General features: G+C 38.9%; 1 protein-coding gene across 1 annotated transcript in view; it reads right to left on the reverse strand.

The window, feature by feature from the left end:
* SMPDL3A (sphingomyelin phosphodiesterase acid like 3A) overlaps positions 1–24,476 on the reverse strand; it is a 91,654-nt gene extending 67,178 nt beyond the window's left edge. The window contains exon 1 of the mRNA XM_053710776.1: positions 24,304–24,476. Coding sequence (XP_053566751.1) covers positions 24,304–24,418 — 115 coding nt within the window. The 5' untranslated portion in view covers positions 24,419–24,476. The remainder of the gene's footprint in view (positions 1–24,303) is intronic.
* Positions 24,477–25,207: the final 731 nt, after the last annotated feature.

The following is a 25,207-nucleotide window of genomic DNA, read 5'->3' on the forward strand; positions in this document are numbered from 1 at the left end:
CATCTATCAGTACCGCCTGGGGATCCTGGGACCTGGACCCGTAACGCGGAAGTTTGGCGTTCTGTCGGGACGCCATCAGATCCAATTCTGGTGTGCCCTATAGCTGAGTCAGCTGGGCAAATACCTCCGGATGGAGCTCCCACTCCCCCGGATGAAAAGTCTGACGACTTAGGAAATGCGCCTCCCAGTTCTCTACCCCTGGGATATGGATTCCTGAGAGATGGCAAGAGTGATCCTCCGCCCATTGGATAATTTTGGTTACTTCCATCATCGCTAGAGAACTCAGTGTTCCTCCTTGATGATTGATATAGGTTACAGTCGTGATGTTGTCTGACTGAAATCTGATGAATTTGGCCGCAGCTAGCTGAGGCCACGCCTGAAGTGCATTGAATATCGCTCTCAGTACTAGAATGTTTATCGGGAGGAGAGATTCCTCCCGAGACCATAAGCCCTGTGCTTTCAGGGATTTCCAGACTGCACCCCAGCCTAGCAGGCTGGCATCTGCCGTTACTATGAGCCACTCTGGCCTGTGGAAACATATTCCCTGAGACAGGTGGTCCTGAGACAACCACCAGAAAAGAGAGTCTCTGGTCTCTTGGTCCAGATGCAGTTGAGGAGATAAATCTGCATAATCCCCATTCCACTGTTTGAGCAGGCATAGTTGCAGTGGTCTGAGGTGTAGGCGGGCAATAGGAACTATGTCCATTGCCGCTACCATAAGTCCGATTACCTCCATACACTGAGCTACTGATGGCCGAGGAATGGAATGAAGAGCTCGGCAAGTGATTCAAAGTTTTGATTTTCTGACCTCCGTCAGAAATATTTTCATTTCTACCGAGTCTATCAGAGTCCCTAGGAAGGAAACTCTTGTGAGAGGGACGAGAGAACTCTTTTTTATGTTCACCTTCCACCCGTGAGATCTCAGAAAAGCCAACACAATGTCCGTGTGAGACTTGGCTAGCTAGAAAGTCGACACCTGAATTAAGATGTCGTCTATATAAGGCGCCACTGCTATACCCCGCGGTCTTAGAACCGCCAAAAGGGACCCTAGCACCTTTGTGAAAATTCTGGGAGCCATGGCCAACCCGAAGGGAAGGGCCACAAACTGGTAATGCCTGTCCAGAAAGGCGAATCTGAGGAATTGATGATGATCTCTGTGGATAGGGATGTGTAGATACGCATCTTTTAAGTCCACGGTAGTCATATATTGACCCTCCTGGATCAGAGGAAGAATAGTCTGAATAGTCTCCATCTTGAAAGATGGTACTCTGAGGAATTTGTTTAGAATTTTGATATCCAAGATTGGTCTGAAAGTTCCCTCTTTTTTGGGAACCACAAACAGGTTGGAGTAAAAACCTAGCCCTTGTTCCGCTCTTGGAACTGGGCGAATCACTCCCATGGTATGTAGGTCTTCTACACAGCTTAAGAACGCCTCTCTCTTTGTCTGGTTTGCAGACAATTGAGAAATGTGAAATCTCCCCCTTGGGGGGGGGGGGAGTCTTTGAAGTCCGGAAGATATCCTTGGGACACAATTTCTAAAGCCCAGGAATCGTGAACATCTCTTGCCCAAGCCTGAGCAAAGAGAGAGAGTCTGCCCCCTACTAGATCCGGTCCCGGATCGGGGGCTACCCCTTCATGCTGTCTTAGAGGCAGCAGCAGGCTTCTTGGCCTGTTTACCTTTGTTCCAAGCCTGGTTAGGTCTCCAGACTGACTTGGATTGGACAGAATACCCCTCTTATGCTGTAGGGGAAGCTGAAGCGGGACCACCCTTGAAGTTCCGAAAGGAACGAAAATTATTTTGTTTGGTCCTCATCTTGTTTTATCCTGAGGGAGGGCATGGCCTTTCCATCCAGTGATGTCTGAAATAATTTCTTTCAGTGCAGGCCCGAATAGGGTCTTTCCTTTGAAAGGGATGTTCAACAATTTAGATTTTGATGACACATCAGCAGACCAGGACTTAAGCCATAACGCCCTGCATGCTAAAATGGCAAAACCTGAATTCTTTGCCGCTAATTTAGCCATTTGGAAAGCGGCATCTGTAATGAAAGAATTAGCCAACTTAAGGGCTTTAATTCTATCCATAACATACTCTAATGGAGTCTCCACCATGAGAGCCTCTTCTAGAGCCTCAAACCAGAAAGCAGCTGCAGTAGTTACAGGAACAATGCATGCAATAGGTTGGAGAAGAAAACCTTGATGAACAAAAATTTTCTTTAGGAGACTCTTTAATTTTTTATCCATAGGATCTTTGAAAGCACAACTGTCTTTGATAGGTATAGTTGTACGCTTAGCAATAGTAGAAATAGCTCCCTCCACCTTAGGAACAGTCTGCCACGAGTCCTGTATGGTGTCAGATATGGGAAACATTTTCTTAAAAACAGGAGGGGGAGCGAACAGAATACCTGGTCTATCCCACTCCTTAGTAACAATAGTCACAATCCTCTTAGGGACTGGAAAAACATCAGTGTAAACAGGAACCTCTAAGTATCTGTCCATTTTACACAATTTCTCTGGGACCACTATAAGGTCACAATCGTCTAGAGTAGCTAATACCTCCTTGAGCAATAAGCGGAGGTGTTCAAGCTTAAATTTAAAGGCCGTTATATCAGAATCTGTCTGAGGGAGCGTCTTTCCTGAATCAGAAATCTCTCCCACAGATAACAAATCCCTTACCCCTACTTCAGAACACTGTGAGGGTATATCGGATACGGCTGCTAAAGCGTCAGACGGCTCAGCATTTGTTCTTAACCCAGAGCTGACATGCTTTCCTTGTAAACCAGGCAGTTTAGAGAAAACCTCTGTGAGGGTTTTATTCATAACTGTGGCCATGTCTTGTAAAGTAAATGAATTAGACGCACTAGAGGTACTTGGCATCACTTGTGCAGGCGTTACTGGTTGTGACACTTGGGGAGAGCTAGATGCTAAACCCTCATTTCCTTCTAACTGAGAATCGTTTATTGCAATATTTTTAAGTGCTAAAATATGCTCTTTATAATTTATAGACATATCAGTGCAAGTGGGACACATTCTAAGAGGGGGTTCCACAATGGCTTCTAAACACATATAACAAGGATTCTCCTTGGTGTCAGACATGTTAAGCAGGCTAGTAATGTAACAAGCAAGCTTGGAAAACACTTTAATCAAAGTAAATAACACTTTAAACAAAAACGCTACTGTGCCTTTAAGAGAAAAAAAGCTGCACAAACTCTGCAAAACAGTGTAAAAAAGCAGTAAACACAACAAAATGTTTACAGTAGCATCATAAAGCCTTAGTAACTTTGCACAACTATGCAAATAAACAATTAACCCCTTAATGTAAAAACCGGATTGAAAAAACTTCAAAACCGGTAAAATAACGTTCAGCACCTTGCCACAGCTCTGCTGTGGCGCCTACCTGCCCTTTAGGAACGATTTGTGGGGAAAAAAACTCTTTACAGCCCTCAAATACAGCAGGAATCTCTGTAGAAGTAGCTGGAAGCTTCTGAGGTAAATAAACTGTGCAACTGAAAATAGGCCCCACCCACCTCACTCAATGCTATGGGGCCTAAAAAACACCACAGAGTGTTTCTTAAACTAGCCATGTGGGTTAATAACCCTTAAACAAGCCACAAAGACCCCTTAAAGTCCCTCAAAAAACGTTTTATTTGTAATTAAACCAAAACGTTTTTTCCTATTAGTGTCACCTGTAACTATGAGCCCTTTATGCAAGCTTGGATTCCTCTTTTACTGAATACAGCTTACCTTTCCCTCATGGGGATATTGCCAGCCTTTTCTAGAAATAACACAGTCTGTCTAGAAAAAAATAGACTGAACATGCCTTAATGCAGTTTAGCCTGCAAACTGTTCCCCCAACTGAAGTTTTTCTGTACTCTTCAGCCCTTGTGAGAACAGCAGTGGATCTTAGTTACAAAATGCTAAGATCATCATCCTCCTTGCAGAAATCTTCATCCCTTTTCTGCCAGAGAGTAAATAGTACACACCGGTACCATTTAAAATAACACACTTTTGCTTGAGAAAATAAAAACTAACATTTTTGTCACCACACTCCTCTTTGCCCTTCCTAGCAGTTAAGCAGGCAGAGAGAATGACTGGGGGGTGGAGCTAAGGGAGGAGCTATATAGACAGCTTTGCTGTGGGTGCTCTCTCTGCCACTTCCAGTAAATTTGTATGATCTGTCTAAATCATGAACGAAAATTTTTGGGTTTCATGTCCCTTTAAAAAGACAGTCAGCACCAAAATTTTTATTGTTTAACGTCTTTACTGCCCACTCTCCAGCTTTGCACAACAAACTTTGTTATTGTAATATACTATAACCTCCAAATCTCTGCCTGTTTCTAAGCCACTAAAGACATCAAATGCTTTTGTATTAGCTTTTCACAACAGGAGATTGCTTGATCATGTATACTATATATATATATATATATATATATATATATATATATATATATATATAACATTGTGCTCATTCCCGTGGAGTTGTGCAGAACACAGCACTAATTGGCTAAAATGCAAGTCTGTAGATAGCCCTGAGATAAGGGCAGTCTGCAGAGGCTTAGATACAAGGTAATCACAGAGGTAAAAAATATATTAATATAACAATTGTGGTTATGCAAAACTGGGGAATGTGTAATATAGGGATTATCTGTCTTTTTAAGCAATACAAATTTTGGAGTAGACTTTAAATCATGCTTGATCAACTTATGTCCTGCAACTTGTATTGCAACTGGTATTTACCAAGCATGGGCAGTAGCTGGTGACAAGAAGCAGGAACCACAAGGTGCAGTGCCCCACCTCCAATCAGCCCCAGTGCTCTCCCCTGCCAAGCCTGATCACATGCACTGACCTGTTTTTGAAGCAACTTGTAAGTCAAAGTAATAGGAATTTAAAGCAACCCCCTAAAGCGTCCTGACCCCAATTTCAAGCACTGATATAAATGACAAAAATAGCTGAGGTTTGTGTGGGCATATAACTGGTATAAAGTAGCTTTTGGGGGCATGCATGCTTCTGATCTGGAGTGTGCTTGGGTTAACAGTTAATAAAATAAAGTTGCTGGGTAAATGGGCATATAGGCAGTATAAAGGAAGTATGTATCTTCTCTGCGGTAAAGACATTTGATGGGGAAATTCATCTGATCCAAGATATCTTAGATAAGAATTATGGCTGGCATAAATGTGTTGATGAGTAAAAGTATCTGGTCAGGAATCTGACGAGGGCGTGCAACAGAATAAAATGGGTGCCAGTGCACACCCAAAATGTTAGGAGCCAGGCTGATTTATGAGGTATATATTGTAGTTTGGGTATATAACTAATAAACATCCCTGCTGAAGACAATGGTATGTGACTTTAAACTGAGGACGCTCCGCACTGCAGCATGGAAAGGATGATGCTATCTTCTTGTGCCTTTCCAGCTAGAATGGGAAATGTCTGTAATGTCATATGAGAACAAGGAAATGCCCATAAGCACAGGAACTTCCGCATTACTGAAGCTGTAAGTGGGGAAGGATTCCAAAACTAACTTCTCAGCCCCTAAACCATTTACAGGGAAATGAGACATCACTTAAATTAAAAAGGACAGTCTACTCCATAATTTGTATTATTTAAAAATATTCCCCAGTTTTGCATAACCAACACTGTTATATTAATATACTTTTTACCTCTGTGATTACCTTGTATCTAAGTCTCTGCAAACTGCCTCTTATTTCAGTTCTTTTGACATACTTGCATTTAAGCCAATCAGTGCTGACTCCTAGGTAACTCCACGGGAGTGAGCACAATGTTATCTATTTGGCACACATGGACTAGCTCTGTCTAGCTCTAAAAAACCTGTCAAAATGCACTGAGATTAGAGACGATCTTCAAGGGCTTAGGAATTAGCATATGAGCCTACCTAGATTAAATGTTCAACAAAGAAGAATAGAAAAAGAAAAAAGCAAATTTGATGATAACAGTAAATTGGACAGTTGTTTAAAATTGCATGTGCACACCCAAAAAAATTGCATGCTCTATCTGAATCATGAAAGTTTAATTTTGACTAGACTGTTCCTTTAAGGAGTCTGCCCTTTTAAATGAGAAATATCATGCCCCTATAAGATACAGATGATTACTGCAAAAATGTCAATAACCGGCAGCAATGAAATTGCTGGTTTGCCTGTTTGGGTGCTTTAAAGGAACATTATACAATCATAAGGTTTGTTTTTTTAATGTTTAGTTTTGCTTATTTTTAAATAACATTGCTCTGATTTTCAGACTCCTAACCAAGACCCAAAGTTTTAGGAGAATACTTATGTATACCTACTTCAGCTTGCTTCTGTTTGTGTAAAGTGTCTTTTCATATGCAAAGGAAGGGGGGAGGGGTGTCTTATTTCCCACTTGCAGTGGGCTTGCTTTTTAACAGAGCTAAACTGAGAGCTTCTAAGTAAGTTTTTAACCAGTTTTATACTGGATTTTTATATCAGTATCTGTGCATATTATTCTTTATAGGTGTGCCTATTACATGCAGTTCTATGAAAATTAGTGTATACTGTCCCTTTAATGGATCTCCTTGTTTGTGTTAGACAGATAAGTCAACCCTCTTTCTGAAAGGGAAGAACAGCCTAGTCACTTGTCCCCCTAATAAGATGCACCTGATTATCCTCCTTAAAAGTGCCATAATAGTCAATAAATGACATGCTCTAATTTGTTACAACATGTAATTTTAAGACTATCAAACTTGCACTGCTGTGCTGTGTGTTTAAAGGGATATATAGTCTAGTCAAAATGAAACTTTCATGATTCAGATAGAGCATGCAATTTTAAGCAACTTTCTAATTTACTCCTATAATCAATTTTACTCATCTTGGTATCTTTATTTGAAAAGGCAAGAATATAAGCTTAGGAGCCAGCTCAATTTTTGTTCAGCACCTGGGTAGCGCTTGCTGATTGGTGGCTACATTTAGCCACCAATCAGCAAGCGCAACACAGGTGATGAACCAAAAATGGGCCGGCTCCTATGCTTACATTCTTGCTTTTTCAAATAAAGATACCAAGAGAACGAAGAAAATTTAATAGGAGTAAATTAGAAAGTTGCATGCTCTATCAGAATCCTTAAAGTCTCATTTTGACTAGACTATCCCTTTAACCCAGCAAAGGGGTGAAGCACACAATAGAACCACTGCTTGGGACCTGCAAAGCACTGCAAGGTCCTGATCCAATCAACAGAGTTAGTCGCCCATCTCAGCTGTTTAGCACTGCTGATTGGATCAACAGCAGTTTCCACTTGATGCCAGTATTACGGGGGTTAAACACACAGTATTGCAGGGTAAATAGTATTAAATTACATGTACTAATGAATTAGAGCAAGTCATTTTTCAACTATTATAACTCTTTAACCCCTTTGTGACCAGACCACTTTTCCAATTGTTGACCGTCTGGGAACAAGGCTATTTTTGGATTTCTGTGGTGTTTGTGTTGTGTTAGCTGTAATTTTCCTCTTACTCATTTACTGTACCCACACATATTATATACCGTTTTTCTCGCCATTAAATGGACTTTCTAAAGATATCAGTTTTTTCATCATTTCTTATAATTTACTGTAAAAAAAATAAATATATAAAATATGATGAAAAAATGGAAAAAAAACACTTTTTCTGAATTTGACCCCCAAAATCTGTTAACAAAAAAAAACCTCATATGATAAATAGTTTCTAAATGTTGTCCTGAGTTTAGAAATACTCAATGTTTACATGTTCTTTGCTTTTTTTTTGTAAGTTATAGGGCAATAAATACAAGTAGCACTTGCTATTTCCAAACCATTGGGTTTTTTTTTTCAAAATTAGCGAGTTACATTGGAACATTGATATCTTTCAGGAATCCCTAAATATCCCTTGACATGTAAATATTTTTTTTTTAGTAGACAACCCAAAGTATTGATCAAGGCCCATTTTGGTATATTTCATGCCACCATTTCATCGCCAAATGCGATCAAATAAAAAAAAAAAAAGTTCACCTTTTCACAAACTTTAGGTTTCTCAATGAAATTACTTACAAACAGCTTGTGCAATTATGGCATAAATTGTTGTAAATGCTTCTCTGGGATCCCCTTTGTTCAGAAATAGCAGATATATATGGCTTTGGTATTTCTTTATGGTAATTAGAAGGCCGCTAAATGCTGCTGCGCATCACACGAGTATTATGCCCAGCAGTGAAGGGGTTAATTCTGGAGCTTGTAGGGAGTTTGTAGGGTTAATTTTAGCTTTAGTGTAGAGATGAGCCTCCCACCTGACACATCCCACCCCTTGATCCCTCCCAAAAAGCTCTCATCCCTCCCCCACCCCACAATTGTCCCTGCCATCTTAAGCACTAAAAAAAGTACTAAAACCCCCCCACTATTTTTCTGTAGCGTATTTGCCACCCCTCCAACCCCTACTCCCTCCCAGACCTATTTCAAAAAATAATTTCCCCCGTCCTCTCCCACCCACCACCCTCTCCAACCACTTAAAAATTGAAAAATGGCACGATCGCGGGTGCGCGTGCACGTGCACGCCCCCTGTGCGCGCTTCTGCACACATCCGACAATCATTTCCTACTGCTGGCTGGAAGATTGCCAGCAATGGGTCAGCACCATCGCTGGCCGATGCAGAGAGGGCCACAAAGTGGCTCCCTGCATCGGTGTGCCAAAAAAAGTAATGTAGTGATGCCTCAATATCGAGGAATCACTGCAATACCTCAAAAGCTGCTGTAAGCGATCAGGATCACTTCCAGAGCTTCAAATCCCAGAGGACGTGCCTGGCATGTCCTTGGTCGTTAAGGGGTTAAAATCAGTTATCACCTGCCCTTCCAGAAAGTGATATTTAATGGTGCTGCTCTTTCAAACAAGTGGTTTGTATCTACTTTTGTGATTCAGACAAAGCATAAAATTTTTAAAACGTTTCCAATTTATTTCTATTATCAAATTTGCTTTGTTCCCATGATATTCTTTGTTGAAGAGATACCAAGCTTGGTCTCTAGGGCACTACATGAGATGAAACAGTGCCCTTGCAAATGGATAATATTCTTGCAAAACTGCTGGTATATAGTGCTTACATTCCTGCTTTTCATCAAAAGAACACAAACAAAATGATAATAGAAATAAATTTGAAAGTTTCCAAAAATAGTACGCTCTCTCTCACTGGTTTTCAAACCTGTCCTCAGACCTCCCTAACAGGCCACATTTTGAGGATATCTGAACTAGAGCACAGGTGAAATAATCAGCAGATTAGTAAACGTAGTTATTTTACCTGCTCTCATCCAAGGTTATCCAGAAAACCTGGCCTGTTGGGGAGGCCTGAGGACAGGTTTAAAAACCAGTGCTCTATCTGAATCACAAAAGAAAACTTTTAGGTTTCATATCCCTTTAAAGGGATAGTAAACCCTAAGAAAAAATTCCCATTTTTAAAACATAATATAAAGTTATACAATAATGCCAATAACACCAATTAACATTTTTTTTACATTTACATCCAAACCCTTCTTTCCATTGTAATTCTGACGAATTGCCGAGTTCTACCTAGGTAGAATAAAGATGGTGTCACGCATGCGCATATCGTTTTTTTGCAACGCATGCGCATATGTCCCTAGTTTTCAGGCAGCTTCAGTTGCGCTTCATACTGCAGTTCAGTGATGACGATCCTAGTATATGCGCATATGATATTTTAGCTTCACAAAAATGGAAGTTTAATTCACGGTGCATTGCGCATGCGAGTGCCCACAAGTCAGAATGCACATGCCGAGATTGAGGACCGTCACTTATATTAATATTCAATCAACCGATCAGTGCTGCAGCGCCATTGGATGAAGGGATGGCATAGATGAACTGCAACTTCCTACATTAATGGGCGGTTGTTACGGCCGTTTACAGGGAAAGACAAAATATTAATTTTATACACTACAAATCGTTTTTTTTTTTTTTTTTTTAAGATAAGAACGATTATTTTTTAATCTGTAACAAATATCTGAGTGATTATGTATTTTGGAGTATGTTCCCTAAGGAAAGATTTTGAACCCTTTAAGGGGGGCTTAATTATCTCATCACCAAAGATCCATAATATAAAAGGGGATTTATGTCCTTAAAAGTCTCAAGTGATTGTCATAATAAATATCACAGTGCAGACCCATTTTGTTATGCTGTTAATTTTAGGGTTTTGTGAAGCAATAAAACAAAATTCATGTATCAAAATAAATTGGAATATAGAGTAAACTTAAAAATAACATAATTTATGTAAGAACTTACCTGATAAATTAATTTCTTTCATATTGGCAAGAATCCATGAACTAGTGACGTATGGGATATAAAATTCTACCAGGAGGGGCAAAAAGTTTCCCAAACCTCAAAATGCCTATAAATACACCCCTCACCACACCCACAATTCAGTTTAACGAATAGCCAAGCAGTAGGGTGATAAAATAAGGAGTAAAAAAGCATACAAAAGAGGAACTGGAAAAATAATTGTGCTTTTATACAAAAATCATAACCACCATAAAAAGGGTGGGCCTCATGGACTCTTGCCAATATGAAAGAAATGAATTTATCAGGTAAGTTCTTACATAAATTATGTTTTCTTTCATGTAACTGGCAAGAGTCCATGAGCTAGTGACGTATGGGATAGAAATACACAAGATGTGGAAGTCCACAGAAGAGTCACTAGAGAGGGAGGGATAAAATAACAACAGCTATTTCCACTGAGAAATTAAATCCACACAATAACTAAAGATTTTTCTCAAAAACTTAAATCAAAAGCAGTAGAATCAAACTGAAACAGCTGCCTGAAGTACTTTTTCTACCAAAGACTGCTTCAGAAGAAGCAAATACATCAACATGGTAAAAACAATAAAAGTATGCAAAGAAGACCAAATTATTGATTTGCAAAAAAAAAAAAAGCCCAAGAAATGGCGACTGAACTTAGTAGAATGAGCTGTAAATCTTTGAGGCAGAGCCTGCCCTGCCTCAAAATAAGCCTTGGAAAACAAAAGCTTTAATCAGGATGCCAAAGAAATGGCAGAGGCTTCCTAACCTTTTCTGGAACCAGAAAAACAGCAAATAGACTAGAAGTCTTTGGAAATCCTAGTAACCTCGATATAGAATTATAAAGTTCTTACCACATCCACAGGATGTAAAGAACTCTCAAAGAATTCTTTAGGATTAGGACACAACGAAGGAACAACAATTTCTCTACTAATGTTGTTCAAATTCACAACCTGTTATATCCCTGAACAAAAGTGTCAATTGATATAAATGTACTTGTTTTGTGAGGATTTCCTGAAAGCAGTTTGTTAGAATTAATGCTGCTTACTTGTAAAAGGTTAACTTAAAGAAAAGTGATAGATGTTACAGATAGGTTAATTACAATATAAAATTGTGTGTATTAAACTATCTGTTTTAATATTTGCCAAAAAACTATTTCTCCAGTGTCACTGCAGACTTGAAGGATATAGCCTTAAGCAGAAGGAAAACGTACATATATATTTAAGTATAAATGAGAGAGATTTCAGTAAGGATTCACTCGTTACTAGGAATGAAGCTAAAGTGACATAGCATAAGATAATAAGTTATACGACCTGCTTTAGACCTTAGTAAGTTAGAGTCCGGTGCTGCTACAGGATCCCCAGGAACGGAGGAGTTCAGCGTGAATCAGAATGCTGAGCAGCAAGTAGCAAGCTTGCGTGTGAGAGGTGAGAGCTGCGGCAGTAGCTGATGACGTCAGCCCTGCTCGTAAGCGGTTCTGTGTGGAAGGGAGAGAGCTGCAGCACAGGAAGTGATTGCGCTGAGTTGCAGGTAATTGATTCCCCTTTGTCAGATAGCAGATTGGCTGAGGAGCTTTCTCATGCAGGGATGTGAAAACGATAATCCAGCAATGAGGTAAGAGAAGAGGGAGGTTATATAGGGAGTAAGGTTAATAAGCTATACTGTGGAATCTGACATAGCCCCCCCAAAAAGGAACCCACCACGAGGGTTCAGGGAGCTGGTCGGTCAGGGTTTCGGCGATGAAACAAGGAAACACATCTGGGAGCAGATACAGAAGTAGCTGGTTCCCAAGTATCTTCAGAATGATCAAAGTCCTTCCAATGAATCAAGTATTCAAGTGTCCCGCGTCTACGTCTGGAGTCAATGATAAACTGCACCTCATACTCTTGATCCTGTGAGACTGTATGCGAGACTGCATTTGCAGATAATTTGTCTGAAAGACAAGGCTTTACCAGAGAGACGTGAAATGTGGGATGAATTTTATAGATGTCGGGCAGACGAAGTGTAACAGTTGCAGGATTTTTAATATCCACAATTGGGAATGGTCCAATGAATAATTTACTCAATTTCTTTGAGGGAGTGTGTAGTTTTAAGTTTCTTGTCGACAACCATACCATTTGGCCTATCTGATACGTCGGTTGAGGAGTGTGATGTAAGTCATAGTATTTTTTGTGCGAATTTTGAGCGTGTTGTATATTTTGTTGAGCAATGGTGAAAGTTTGAGAGATATCGTTAACTGTATCATTTACTTTTGGGTTGGAACTTGGTAAGTATGGTAAATAAGAGATTCTAGGATGTAAGCCATAGTTGACGTAGAATAGACTGAGACGAGTGGAGGAGTTGGTAGCATTGTTGTAGGCAAACTCTGCCAAAGCTAAATGCTTTGATTTGATTTGAGCAGAAGCAACGAAGATACTGCTCCAACCATGGATGGTAAGAGGTCGTAAGTTTTTGAGTGATATGCAGAGTTTGACAAAGAGATTTCCAAAAGCGTGAGGTAAACTGTGAACCCCTGTCCGAAAGTATCACCGTGGGAAGTCCATGTAACCGAACTACTTCTTTAATGAATAACTCACTGGTCTCCTGGGCTGTCGGCAACCCAACTGCTGGAATAAAATGTGCCATTTTACTCAAAAGATCTACAACAACTAGTATTGAAAAAAGGAAAAAGAGCTTGGGAGGTCAACAATAAAATCCATAGCAATATGGCTCCAGGGAGTTTCAGGTACTGGATAAGATTGAAGTAAACCAACTGGGAACTGACGAGACGGTTTGGATGTAGAACAGGTTGTACACTGTGTGATGTATTCCTGAACTGCTGAGGTCATCGCTGGCCACCAATAATGTCGTTGTAGTAAGTCCAGAGTTTTATGAAGACCTATGTGTCCAGATGTTGGAGAGTCGTGGCAGGTGTAAAGGAGTTGTAACCTATATTGCGGTGGTATGTAAAGGAGGTTTCCATGGTAGTATAAACCGTCCGCCTTTGCTTGCAAGAGGTGCATTGGCTTTGAGGAATCCTGGGTTTGACAGGTTTGGAAATCAGGATGTGGGGATATAAGTAATCCCAGAATTTTAGAACTAGGAATGACTGTGGATGGAACTTCTTCAAAAGAAGGTCTAGAATCCCGTCTGGAGAGTGTGCGTCCGCTTTACCATTACGACTTCCCGGACGGTACATAATCAGAAAGTCAAACCGAGAGAAATATAGATTCCATCGTAGTTGTCTGGAAGATAGGGTTCTGTTCTGCTGTAAATATTGCAAGTTTTTATGATCTGTTATAACTATAACAGGGAAAGTAGCACCTTCTAGAAGGTGTCGCCACTGCTCAAATGCAGTTTTAATTGCCAATAATTCTTTTTCCCCCACGGGATAATTGCGTTCAGCAGGTGACAGGAGTCTGGAGAGATATGCTACTGGATGTAACTTATCTGTTAAGGATTTTTTTTGCGAGAGTATGGCCCCGAGAGCATAATCTGATGCGTCCACTTCGACAATAAACTGTAAGTTAGGGTCTGGGAACTGCAGAATGGGTGCTGTAGTGAAATCTGTTTTTAGTTTTTTTAATACCCTTTCACAGTCCTTAGTCCAGTCAAATGAGTTTGTTCCCATAGTTAGGTCAGTTAGAGGTTTAGCTGTGTGTGCGAAATTATGTATAAATTTTCGGTAAAAGTTGGCAAAGCCAAGAAACCTCTGTACCTGTTTCTTGGTTTTTGGAGTTGGCCACTGTGTTATAGCATGTATCTTTGAATCCTCCATAGTGATTCCTGTGCTTGAAATAACATAACCCAGAAACAACACTTTAGACCTGTAGAACTCACATTTCTCTAATTTGGCGTACAATTTGTGTTGTCGTAAACGAGCTAATACTGTTCTAACATGTGTTAGATGTTGTTGTTGGGAATCGGAGAAGATAAGTATATCGTCTAGGTACACGACTACAAAATTGTCTAATATGTCATGAAAGATGTCATTAATAAAGCATTGAAATGTTGCTGGAGCATTACAAAGGCCGAATGGCATGGCAGTATATTCGAAAAGGCCATATCGGGTTCTAAATGCTGTCAACCATTCATCTCCAGCCCTCATTCGTATGAGGTTATATGCACCCCTGAGATCCAATTTTGTAAAGATCTTGGCAGTGCGTAACCTCTCAATAAGTTCGGGTATTAATGGGAGTGGGTATCGGTTTTTCTTTGTTCTTTTATTTAGCTCTCGATAGTCAATTATGGGCCTAAGAGACTGGTCTTTCTTTTTAACAAAAAAGATTCCAGCTCCGGCTGGGATGTGGATGGTCTAATAAAACCTTTTGCTAAATTTTCTTGTAGGTATAACTTTAAGTGATCTAATTCAGGTCTTGATAGTGGATATATGTGTCCAACGGGAATTGTTGCACCAGGCAAAAGGTCAATGGGGCAATCGTATGACCTATGGGGCGGTAGAACCTGTGCCTCTGTTTTGTTGAACACATCCTGAAAATCCTCAAGATCACTAGGTAAGATAACATCCTTTGTGAGTAAAATATGAGGTAATGGAAAACAAGTCTGAGTGCAGTAAGAAGAAGTTAAATCAACAGTCATATGTTGCCAGTCAAAGGTTGGTTTGTGTAAGTGTAACCAAGACAACCCAAGGATAATTGGGTATAGAGGACTTGGAATTAAATCAAAAGATATCGATTCCCTATGTCCAGACCTAGAACAGAGTAATAAAAGGTGTTGTTTCATGAGTAATAGGACCTGTGGAGAGAGAGGAGCCATCAACTAAATTAATGGAGACAGGAGACTGTTTTGCTAGGAAGGGAATTTTATTTAGATTGACAAAATGAATTTCAATATAACTTGATGACGCTCCTGTGTCAATAAGAGCCTCAACTTCTATGTGGTGGCGTTCCCACTGCAAAGTAAGAGGTAGCGTTATATGAGAATGAGTATGTTTAGATAAAGAGAGACTGAGTGTGTTAAATTGTATCTTACCAGCTTTTGTCTTTTTAAGAAGTGGACAAGATGACACATCATGCTCTGGGGAGGCACAGTACATGCATAATCGCAATGCGCGCCTTCTACTTTTTTCGTCAGTGGAGAGAGGACCACACATAAAACCTATTTCCATAGGTGATTTGGTTTCCTTGGAACTTGAGGGAGAGGGGGTGAACCTTTTGTAGGAAGCTGACATATTAGACCTCTCATGTTTACGCTCACGTAGTCGTCGGTCTATAGTGGTACAGAGATTGCATAGATCCTCCAGTCTCTGGGGTACGCCTGTGCGGGACAACTCATCCTTAATATCTTCACTAAGCCCACTTCTAAATTGGTGTCTCAGTGACGCCTCATTCCATTTTGACTCAATGGCGAATATTTTAAATTGTGAAATATAATCTTCCACAGGATGTCTGCCTTGTTTTAAGGCCCTGAGTGATGCCTCAGCAGATTCCTGCTTGAAAGGATCGTCATACAAAGAAGAAAGTGCTTTTAGAAAGTCTTGTAAAGAATCCAATAAGGTATTTTGGTTTTCAAATAAACTATCAGCCCAACTGCGGGGCTCTCCCCTTAAATAGGAAATCATGGTTAAAACCTTAAGGCGATCAGTGTTATAGGTTTTAGGCTTGAGCTCAAACAGGAGTAAACAGGCATTTCTAAATTCTTTGAAATTAGCCCCATTACCGCTAAATTTATCAGGCAATGACACCTGGGGTTCAGGTTGAGCGGTTTTTGTAGCGTACATTTCTCTAACACAGTCTTTCAACAATTGATACTCAGTTTGCAATTCTCTAATTGACTGGGTAACGTTATCCATACGCTGAGAAAGTGCTGTGACTTGATTAGTGATCTCACTTAATTCCATAACTGCTTGAAACCTCTACAAAATTAGGCTGGATTATACTGTTATATCCCTGAACAAAAGTGTCAATTGATATAAATGTACTTGTTTTGTGAGGATTTCCTGAAAGCAGTTTGTTAGAATTAATGCTGCTTACTTGTAAAAGGTTAACTTAAAGCAAAGTGATAGATGTTACAGATAGGTTAATTACAATATGCAATTGTGTGTATTAAACTATCTGTGTTAATATTTGCCAAAAAACTATTTCTCCATATTTAAGTATAAATGAGGTGCTGCTACAGGATCCCCAGGAACGGAGGAGTTCAGCGTGAATCAGAATGCTGAGCAGCAAGTAGCAAGCTTGCGTGTGAGAGGTGAGAGCTGCGGCAGTAGCTGATGACGTCAGCCCTGCTCGTAAGCGGTTCTGTGTGGAAGGGAGAGAGCTGCAGCACAGGAAGTGATTGCGCTGAGTTGCAGGTGATTGATTCCCCTTTGTCAGATAGCGGATTGGCTGAGGAGCTTTCTCATGCAGGGATGTGAAAACGATAATCCAGCAATGAGGTAAGAGAAGAGGCAGGTTATATAGGGAGTAAGGTTAATTGCTTAAAGAAACAGCATAAGCTATACTGTGGAATCTGACACAACCTTAGGGGGGAAAAAAAAGAAGAAGTCCACAAAACAACTTATTTAGATGAAAAAAAAAAAAATCAGATAAGGAGACACACAAGAGAGAGCTGATAAATCAGAAACTCTTGTAGCAGAAGAAGAGATAGTCAAAAGAAACAACACTTTCCAAGAAAGCAGATAATCTTCAAAGAAAATAAAGGCTTAAAGAAAAGAGCTTGCAAAATCTTTTAACTAAATAAGACTCCAAAAAGGAGAAAATAAATGAACAGGCTTGATACCAACCAAAGTCTTAACAAAACAGTGAATATCAGGAAGTTAAAAATTGCAGACAAACTTATCCAAACCATCCTGAAAAACTGTAAAATCTTAGGAATTCTAAAAGAATGTCAAGAGAATTTATGAGACGAACACTATAAAAAATAGGTTTTCCAAACCTGATAATTAACATGATCTTTGAAACAAACTTATAAGCCTGCAACATAGCGATAAAAACTAAGTCAGAGAAACCTCTATGACTAAACACTTATCAATTTCTATACCCCCAAAATGGGTCATTTGAGTTCCCGATGGAAAAAAAGCCCCCAAAACAAGAGGGCTGGCCAAAGAGAAAGCGGCCAATGATGGCAACCGGACATCCGAACAAGATCCACGTACCAAACCTGTGAGGCCATGCTGATGCTATCAGAAACACATGACACTGTTCCAATATGATTTTGGAAATCACTTTTGGAAGAAAAAAAACAGAGGTGGAAAGATGTAGTCAGGTTACAAAACCATGACACTGCTAATGCATCCACCATCTCCACCTGAGGATCCCTGGACCTGAAAAGGTACCTGGGAAATTGAGAAAACACATCTGTATAGAGACACCACTCTCCCGATGTAAAGACTGATGGCTGAGATAATCCACCTCCCAAATGTCTAAAATCATAGAAAATAGACAGGAGATGAATTCCATCTAAGAATGTATTCAAGATACTTCTTAATTGCTAAGGAACTACAAGTCCCTAATTGTTGATTGACATATGCCACAGTTGTGATATTGTCTGTCTGAAAGCAAAAAATTTAAAAGTTCTCTCCTTAAAGAGGCCAAGTCTGAAAGAGCTCTGAAAAATAGCGCAGTTTTAAAATATTGATTGGAAACCTCGCCTCTTGAAGTTTCCAAACCCTTTGTGCTGTCAAAAGACCCTCAGACAGCTTCCCAACCTGTAAGACTTGCATACAATAAGAATACAGTACAGGAAGGACGAACAAAAAGAGGCCCGCTGAATAAAATGACAAACTAATCACCAAAACAGAGAGAGTAGAGTGTTAGGATTTAAATATATCAACTGTAATATCTAAAAACCAATACCTTTATCATTGATTTAGTATGCAAAGCAAAAAGAGATCTCAGATGAAAAACGAACAAAGGGAACCATGCCCGATGCTGCAGTTATGAGAACTAAAACTTTCATGCACATAGCCACTGAAAGAAATGTTCTGCACTGTAAGTTAGACAGGCTAACACCCCTTACAATTGACTTTTGTCCGATAAAGACAAAGACATGAGCACAGACTACATCTAGAAACCCAAAAAGAAGTGACCCTTGTCTAAAGAATCACGAAATTCTTAGGTAAATTAAATCCTCTAACCATGTCTTGAAGAAATAGAACTTAGTTGATTCATGAGGGATTCCACAAAAAGAAAAGTCCATATATTTGAATACTGTTCTTTCATATGTATGTATTGGGTACTTGTAAAGTGCGTCTAATCACCCGTAAGGGACTCAAGACTCTGCTCATTTAATCAACCTCAGAAGGATGAAAGGCTGCATAGAACTCGCCAGGAATCGAACCTGCAACCCTACTACAGAGCTCAGTCACAGTGCATTAGCATGCTGAGCTATCTGTCCGGCTTTAATAAAAGAAAAGTTTAAGCTAATACCAAGATAACACCAAAATAAGGAAGCACCACAATACCCTACTGTCTGAAGACAGAAAGAAGGGCACCAAGAACCTTTGAAAAGATTCATAAAGCGGTCACTAAACCAAATGGAAAAGCGACAAATCGGTAAAGCTTAAAAAGAAAATCTCAGAATCCGCAAGTGGTCTGAATTAAATAAAATATGAGGATAAACATCCTAAAAAATGGAGTGGACATGAAATGACCTTAACAAAAAGGCATAATAGTCCTTATAATTGTCAACTTAAAAGTTGAGACTCTAACAAAACAATATAAAAGTCTTCAGATCCAAAAATGAACTGAATAAACCTCTCTTCCTAGAGACATGGGGGGGTAGTTATCAAGCCGTCTACTTTACCTGCCTTCGCCGGTCCAATATGCCCGCCTAAGCTCGCCTACCATCGCTGCCGCGGACCTGAATACGTTTGCCTAAGTTATCAAAAAAGCTGTCAAAAAGCCGCGCACCAAGTACGGGGCGATGAGCAGCGGACTGTGATAGTTATCACTCATCCGATCTCGCTGCTCTTCGGCTTTTTCACAGCTTTATTGATACCCCTGTCACTAAGCACTCACACTAACTACACTGTTCTACCCCCTATACCGGCGCCCCCGGAGCCCCCCGCAACTAAATAAAGTTACTAAACCCTAAACCGCCGCTCCTAGACCCCGCCGCAACTCTTATAAATGTATTAACCCCTAAACCGCCGCTCCCGGACAACGCCGCCACCTACATTATACCTAGTAACCCCTATCCTGCCCCCCCATAACGCTGCCACCTATAATAAATTTATTAACCCCTATCCTGCGGATCCCAGACCTCGCCGCAACTAAATAAATAGTTTAACCCCTAAACCACTGCTCCCGGACCCCGCCGCAACCTATATTAAACTTATTAACCCCTAATCTACCCCACCTACACCGCCGCAACTCTAATAAAATTATTAACCCCTATCCTGCCCCCCCTACACCGCCGCAACTCTAATAAAATTATTAACCCCTATCCTGCCCCCCCCCTACACTGCCGCAACTCTAATAAAATTATTAACTCCTAAACCTAAGTCTAACACTAACCCTAACACCCCCCTAACTTAAATATTAATTAAATACATCTAAATATTAGGGTTTATTTTACAGGTAAGTATTTAGTTTTAAATAGGAATAATTTATTAAAGTATAGTGTAGTGTTAGGTGTAATTGTAACTTAGGTTAGGATTTATTATACAGGTAAATTTCTCTTTATTTTAACTAGGTAGCTATTAAATAGTTAATAACTATTTAATAGCTATTGTACCTAGTTAAAATAAATTGAAAGTTGCCTGTAAAATAAAAATAAATCCTAAGATAGCTACAATATAATTATTATTTATATTGTAGCTATATTAGGGTTTATTTTAAAGGTAAGTATTTAGTTTTAAATAGGATTCATTTAGTTAATAAGATAAATATTATTTAGATGTATTTAATTAATATTTAAGTTAGGGGGTGTTAGGATTAGTGTTAGACAGGTTTAGGGGTTAATAATTTTATTAGAGTTGCGGCGGTGTAGGGGGGGCAGGATAGGGGTTAATAAATGTATTATAGGTGGCGACGGTGTAGGGGGGGCAGATTAGGGGTTAATAAGTTTAAGATAGGTTGCGGCGGGGTCCGGGAGCAGCGGTTTAGGGGTTAATACATTTATAAGAGTTGCGGTGGGGTCTAGGAGCGGCGGTTTAGGGGTTACTAACTTTATTATAGTGGCGGTGGGCGGTGGGTATTAGAGGGTAATACATTTATTTAGTTGCGGCGGTGTAGGGGGGCAGATTAGGGGTGTTTAGACTCGGGGTACATGTTAGGGTGTTAGGTGCAGACGTTTCCCATAGGAATCAATGGGATGTCGGGCAGCAGCGAACATGAACTTTCGCTATGGTCAGACTCCCATTGATTCCTATGGGATCCGCCGCCTCCAGGGCGGCGGTTTGAAAACCAGGTACGCTGGGCCGGAAAAGTGCCAAGCGTACCTGCTAGTTTTTTGATAACTAGCAAAAGTAGTCAGATTGTGCCGCACTTGTGTGCGGAACAGCTGGAGTGACGTAAGAATCGATCTGTGTCGGACTGAGTCCGGCGGATCGAAGCTTACGTCACAAAATTTTACTTTTGCCGGTATCTAGGGCTTGATAACTAAGGCGAATCAGCCTCGCCTCAAATACGCTGCGGAATTCCAGCGTATTTGAGGTTGACGGCTTGATAACTACCCCCCATTGAATATAATTGAATAGAAACACAAATCCTGTTACTGCAAAAAGAACTGGCATAATCACTCCTGAAAAAAATTCACAGAATGTACTGAGAAAGAAAGATTCTTCCCATAGAAGGTCTCATTCTAAAAATCTATTCAAACCCTAAGAATAATATAGAATTTGGACTGAGTTTATCCAAAAACAATTTAATCTGCCCCCCACCAGAAGTAATAACTAGTAATTATATTGCGTTTTTCTCCCAGAAGGATACAAAAAAATGTTTCTTCAGTGCTTACACTCGGAGTTAACCAAATTAGCAGCTGATAAAAACAGTAGTTATTATTTCCCAAATAAATGGTATACAATAAATTGACCTCAAAGGCCAAAGGGCTGTATTAACCCTGCTGGGAAATGAATCTATGACCCATGAGCCTAGAACAAGCGTTTGTAGTCAGGACATTCACCAACTGATCTACATCACCGGACTAAAAGTAGGGCAGAAAAAAAACTCTAAACCTCGAGAAATAGTGGAGATAATAGAAATCAAACAAATTATTATCCTAACAAGAGAGAGATAAAATATATTTGAAATCTTAATAATAGATATAGTAAACATAATTAAATGAATACATCTAAAGTAAATAAACAGAGTTATATACTTAAGAATCTGAAACTGCTTATGCTAACTGTTCAACAAAGGTTGAGAGAACAGTAATGTCAGCCACAGATAAAGCTGAGCTAAAAATATAAACAGTACGTGAATATGCTCTACTAAGGTTTAATTCAAATTCTAAAGAATCCTGAAAACAAGTACCAATTTCCATAGAAATAGTAGTACAGTACAGTCTCAAGAGGGAATCAGAAAAACCATTCTCTAGAATATAATACAGATAGTATATTGAAAAGGAAAAAAACTCAAAAGCAAAAATGTTAAAATCCAGATTTGAAAAAGATTATTAACATAGTTAATAGGAGGACTAGACTCCTAAAAGCTATAAAATAGAAAAATGTTCAAAATGAAAAATAAGGAGAATTTTCAACAAACTATCTGATACAGGATCCTTTGAGCCAAAGAAACCTTCATCAGTAGAATAAACTTAAGTATGCTGTCGGTCAGAACAAAATTAATTAAATCTTAACAATTTTGAAAAGACCTTGTAAGTTTACTTAAAGGTATAATAGCAGTCATAACCTTTTATGATATAAGCAACAACATGTGATGTTTGCAGATGAAATCAAATACATGAACTGAATATGTAAAAAACAGTAAATGTTATCATACATGTAGAAACATTGCTATCATAAAACATGATAATTAAATGCCACATAATTGAGCTGAAGACATAACAACAGCTTAAAAATGAAAAGAACACACTTAGCTTTGTAGAATTGGGATCCAGGGCATCATAGTTTCTACAGTAACATCAGAGTCAGGATCAGAATGAGACATTTTGCAAAATGTAACAGAAAAAGAAAAAACATTAGGCAAAACATTCAATTTCCACAATGTAACAGTTTCAGTAGAGAAAAACAAAAGCAGGCATAATAGCTTTCAAAGCTAATGAAAACAGCGAGCAATAGAGGGAGAGGGGTAAAATAACTAAAATTTGGCACCAAGAATGACGCATTACGCAAAAGAAGTTAAAAAAAATTGGTGCAAAACTAACACCAGGAAATTACACAACTCGCATAATAACAAACGCGATTACGCGCCAAAACAACTAGCGTCAAAGACGCAGGAAAAAAAGAAATTTGCGCCAAGAATGACGCAATAAAAAACAACATTTTGCCCCCTCGCAAGCCTAGATTTGCCCACGAAAAAATGAAAGTCAAATTAGAAAAAGACTGAACCCCAGGTTAGAAAAAAGTTTACATAAACTTCCCAAACATGATTCTGATACTGAAACTGTTTAGACTGCAAAGGGAAATACACATAGACCTGACTCAAGGCAAATATAAGTAAAAAACATATATTTAATACTTTATATTAATACATAAAGCACCAAACCATAGCTGAGTGTCTTAAATAATGATACATACTTACCGAAAGACACCCATCCACATATAGCAGATAGCCAAACCAGTACTGAAAACTATCAGCAGAGGTAATGGTATATAAGAGTATATCGTCGATCTGAAAAGGAGATGAATCCCTACGACCGATAACAGAGAACCCTTGAAAAGATTTCCTGTGAGAGAAACCATAAAATCAATAGGTGATACTCTCTTTACATCCCTCTGACAAACACTGTACTCTGAGAGGAATTGGTCTTCAGAATGCTTAGAAGCGCTTATCATAGAAGAAATCATAAAAATCAAGCACAAACTTACTTCACCACCTCTATAGGAGGCAAGTTTGTAAAACTGAATTGTGGGTGTGGTGGATGGTGTATTTATTTGCATTTTGAGGTTTGGGATACTTTGCCCCTCCTGGTAGGATTGTATATCCCATACGTCACTAGGTCATGGACTCTTGGCAATTACATATTTATGGTTAGATATGTTAACCTACTGCAAAGTGGGGGGAAAATACATTCTATGCCACATAAAATTCCAACAATGTATTTCATACAGTGGTGTTACAACTTTTTAGGGTATTTTGCAAAAAAAAATAAAAAAATAGTCTGCTGAAAACATAACTATGATTTGTTTGGTTAGCTAACATATCAAAAAAATATATTTTTTGTATATAACAGCTATGAGAGCCTGTGAAATGGTTCAGCCTTAAAGGGGTTAAATATTCACAGTATCCCCATAAGATAAAAAGAAATACAATTAGTAAACAAGTGTGTATTGTATGTGTACACTGTGGTTAAAGTGGTTATACACATGTTTTTAAACTGCGTGAATGCTCTGTGATGAAGTGTATGTCCCAGCAACACCTAAACAGAACACATCATCATCATCAAATCATGTGCATAGCAGCTCCTCTTTGTTGTTTGTGTGTGTGTGTGTGTGTGTGTGCATATGTATGTGTGTGTCTGTGAGTGCGTGTGTGTATGTATGTGTACATATGTGTATATGTATGTGTATATATATATATATATGCGTGTGTGTGTGTGTATATATATATATATATATATATATATATATATATATATATATATATATATATATGTGTGTGTGTATATATATATGTGTATGTATGTGTGTATGTATGAATATGTTTGTATGTATGTATGTATCAGTAGTAAAATTGTGGACTCCCACGTTTATAAACTTCATAATGTATTTCTATACAAATTACAGTTTCTTTAAGTCGTTTTACACTTATTCTGCAAACATCTGTATTTTAAAAGTTGGGTTTTTTTTAGCAGTATACGGTTTTGTATTATAACCTATATTATAACACAGAAAAACAACTAGGGACAATGCATTTTTATTCAGTTTAAGTTTAAATACTCATAAATATTGTTGTAAACAGAGATTACTGTGTACTCACCTGCAGCTCCTAGCTGTCTATTACCAACACCTGGATCCAAAGGAAAAGCAGAAGTGACTAGAGGAATAACAAGGAATAGCCATAGCCTAGTGCTGAGAGGACATAAGACCCCCATCTCTCTACTGCGACTCGAGTCCAGGAGCTGTTTGCTGGGAAAGCCTCTCGGAACTGACTTGCACTCCTAACTTCCTTGTTTACGCAACTCAGCGTGCAGGCTGACAGGTTTCTCATATTACAACTCCTGACCCAAGCTGGCTGCTGTTAGTTGCAGGCATTGTGCATTACAGGTTTGCAACCTTTATACAAAGAGAACTATCCAAGTAAAACAAATCTATCACACATATAAAGCAGCAGCAATTAAAGCTGTTATATTAGCAGTAGGAAGCGTGAAATAAGTTCAAGCTATAATGGTGGACAATCAAGTAAGATCAAAATTGTTAATAAGTCATTCGTGTTTTGTTCCTCCAAAAAACAAGAGGTAGTTCGAGGGCAGACAGACAGACAGATATATATATATATATATATATATATATATATATATATATATATATATATATATATTTATATATTATTTTAGCGTATTTTATTAGGAGCATCTGCCCAATTTAGTATTTTAGCGAAGTTCTCCACAAAATGTAGCTGCGAGGGTATGTTTACAAGTCAGTTTAGTAAAATAATATTAATCTGCTGTGCTTTACAGGTAAAGGTAATAGATGTGGACAGAAGTCAGCAGTGACAATTATATTTAAATCTACAAAGCATGTTATGATGTTAATAATACGATCCAGTAAGCACATTCCTATGTTTTTACCTGTTTGACACACACGTCATATATATGCATCATCTTTGGCAGGTAAGTTTATGACTAACAGGTTGTGCCATAAACACTCGGAGTTACTAAAAT

This window comes from Bombina bombina, chromosome 4 (genome assembly GCF_027579735.1).
Source record: "Bombina bombina isolate aBomBom1 chromosome 4, aBomBom1.pri, whole genome shotgun sequence".
NCBI classification, from domain to species: Eukaryota; Metazoa; Chordata; class Amphibia; order Anura; family Bombinatoridae; genus Bombina; species Bombina bombina.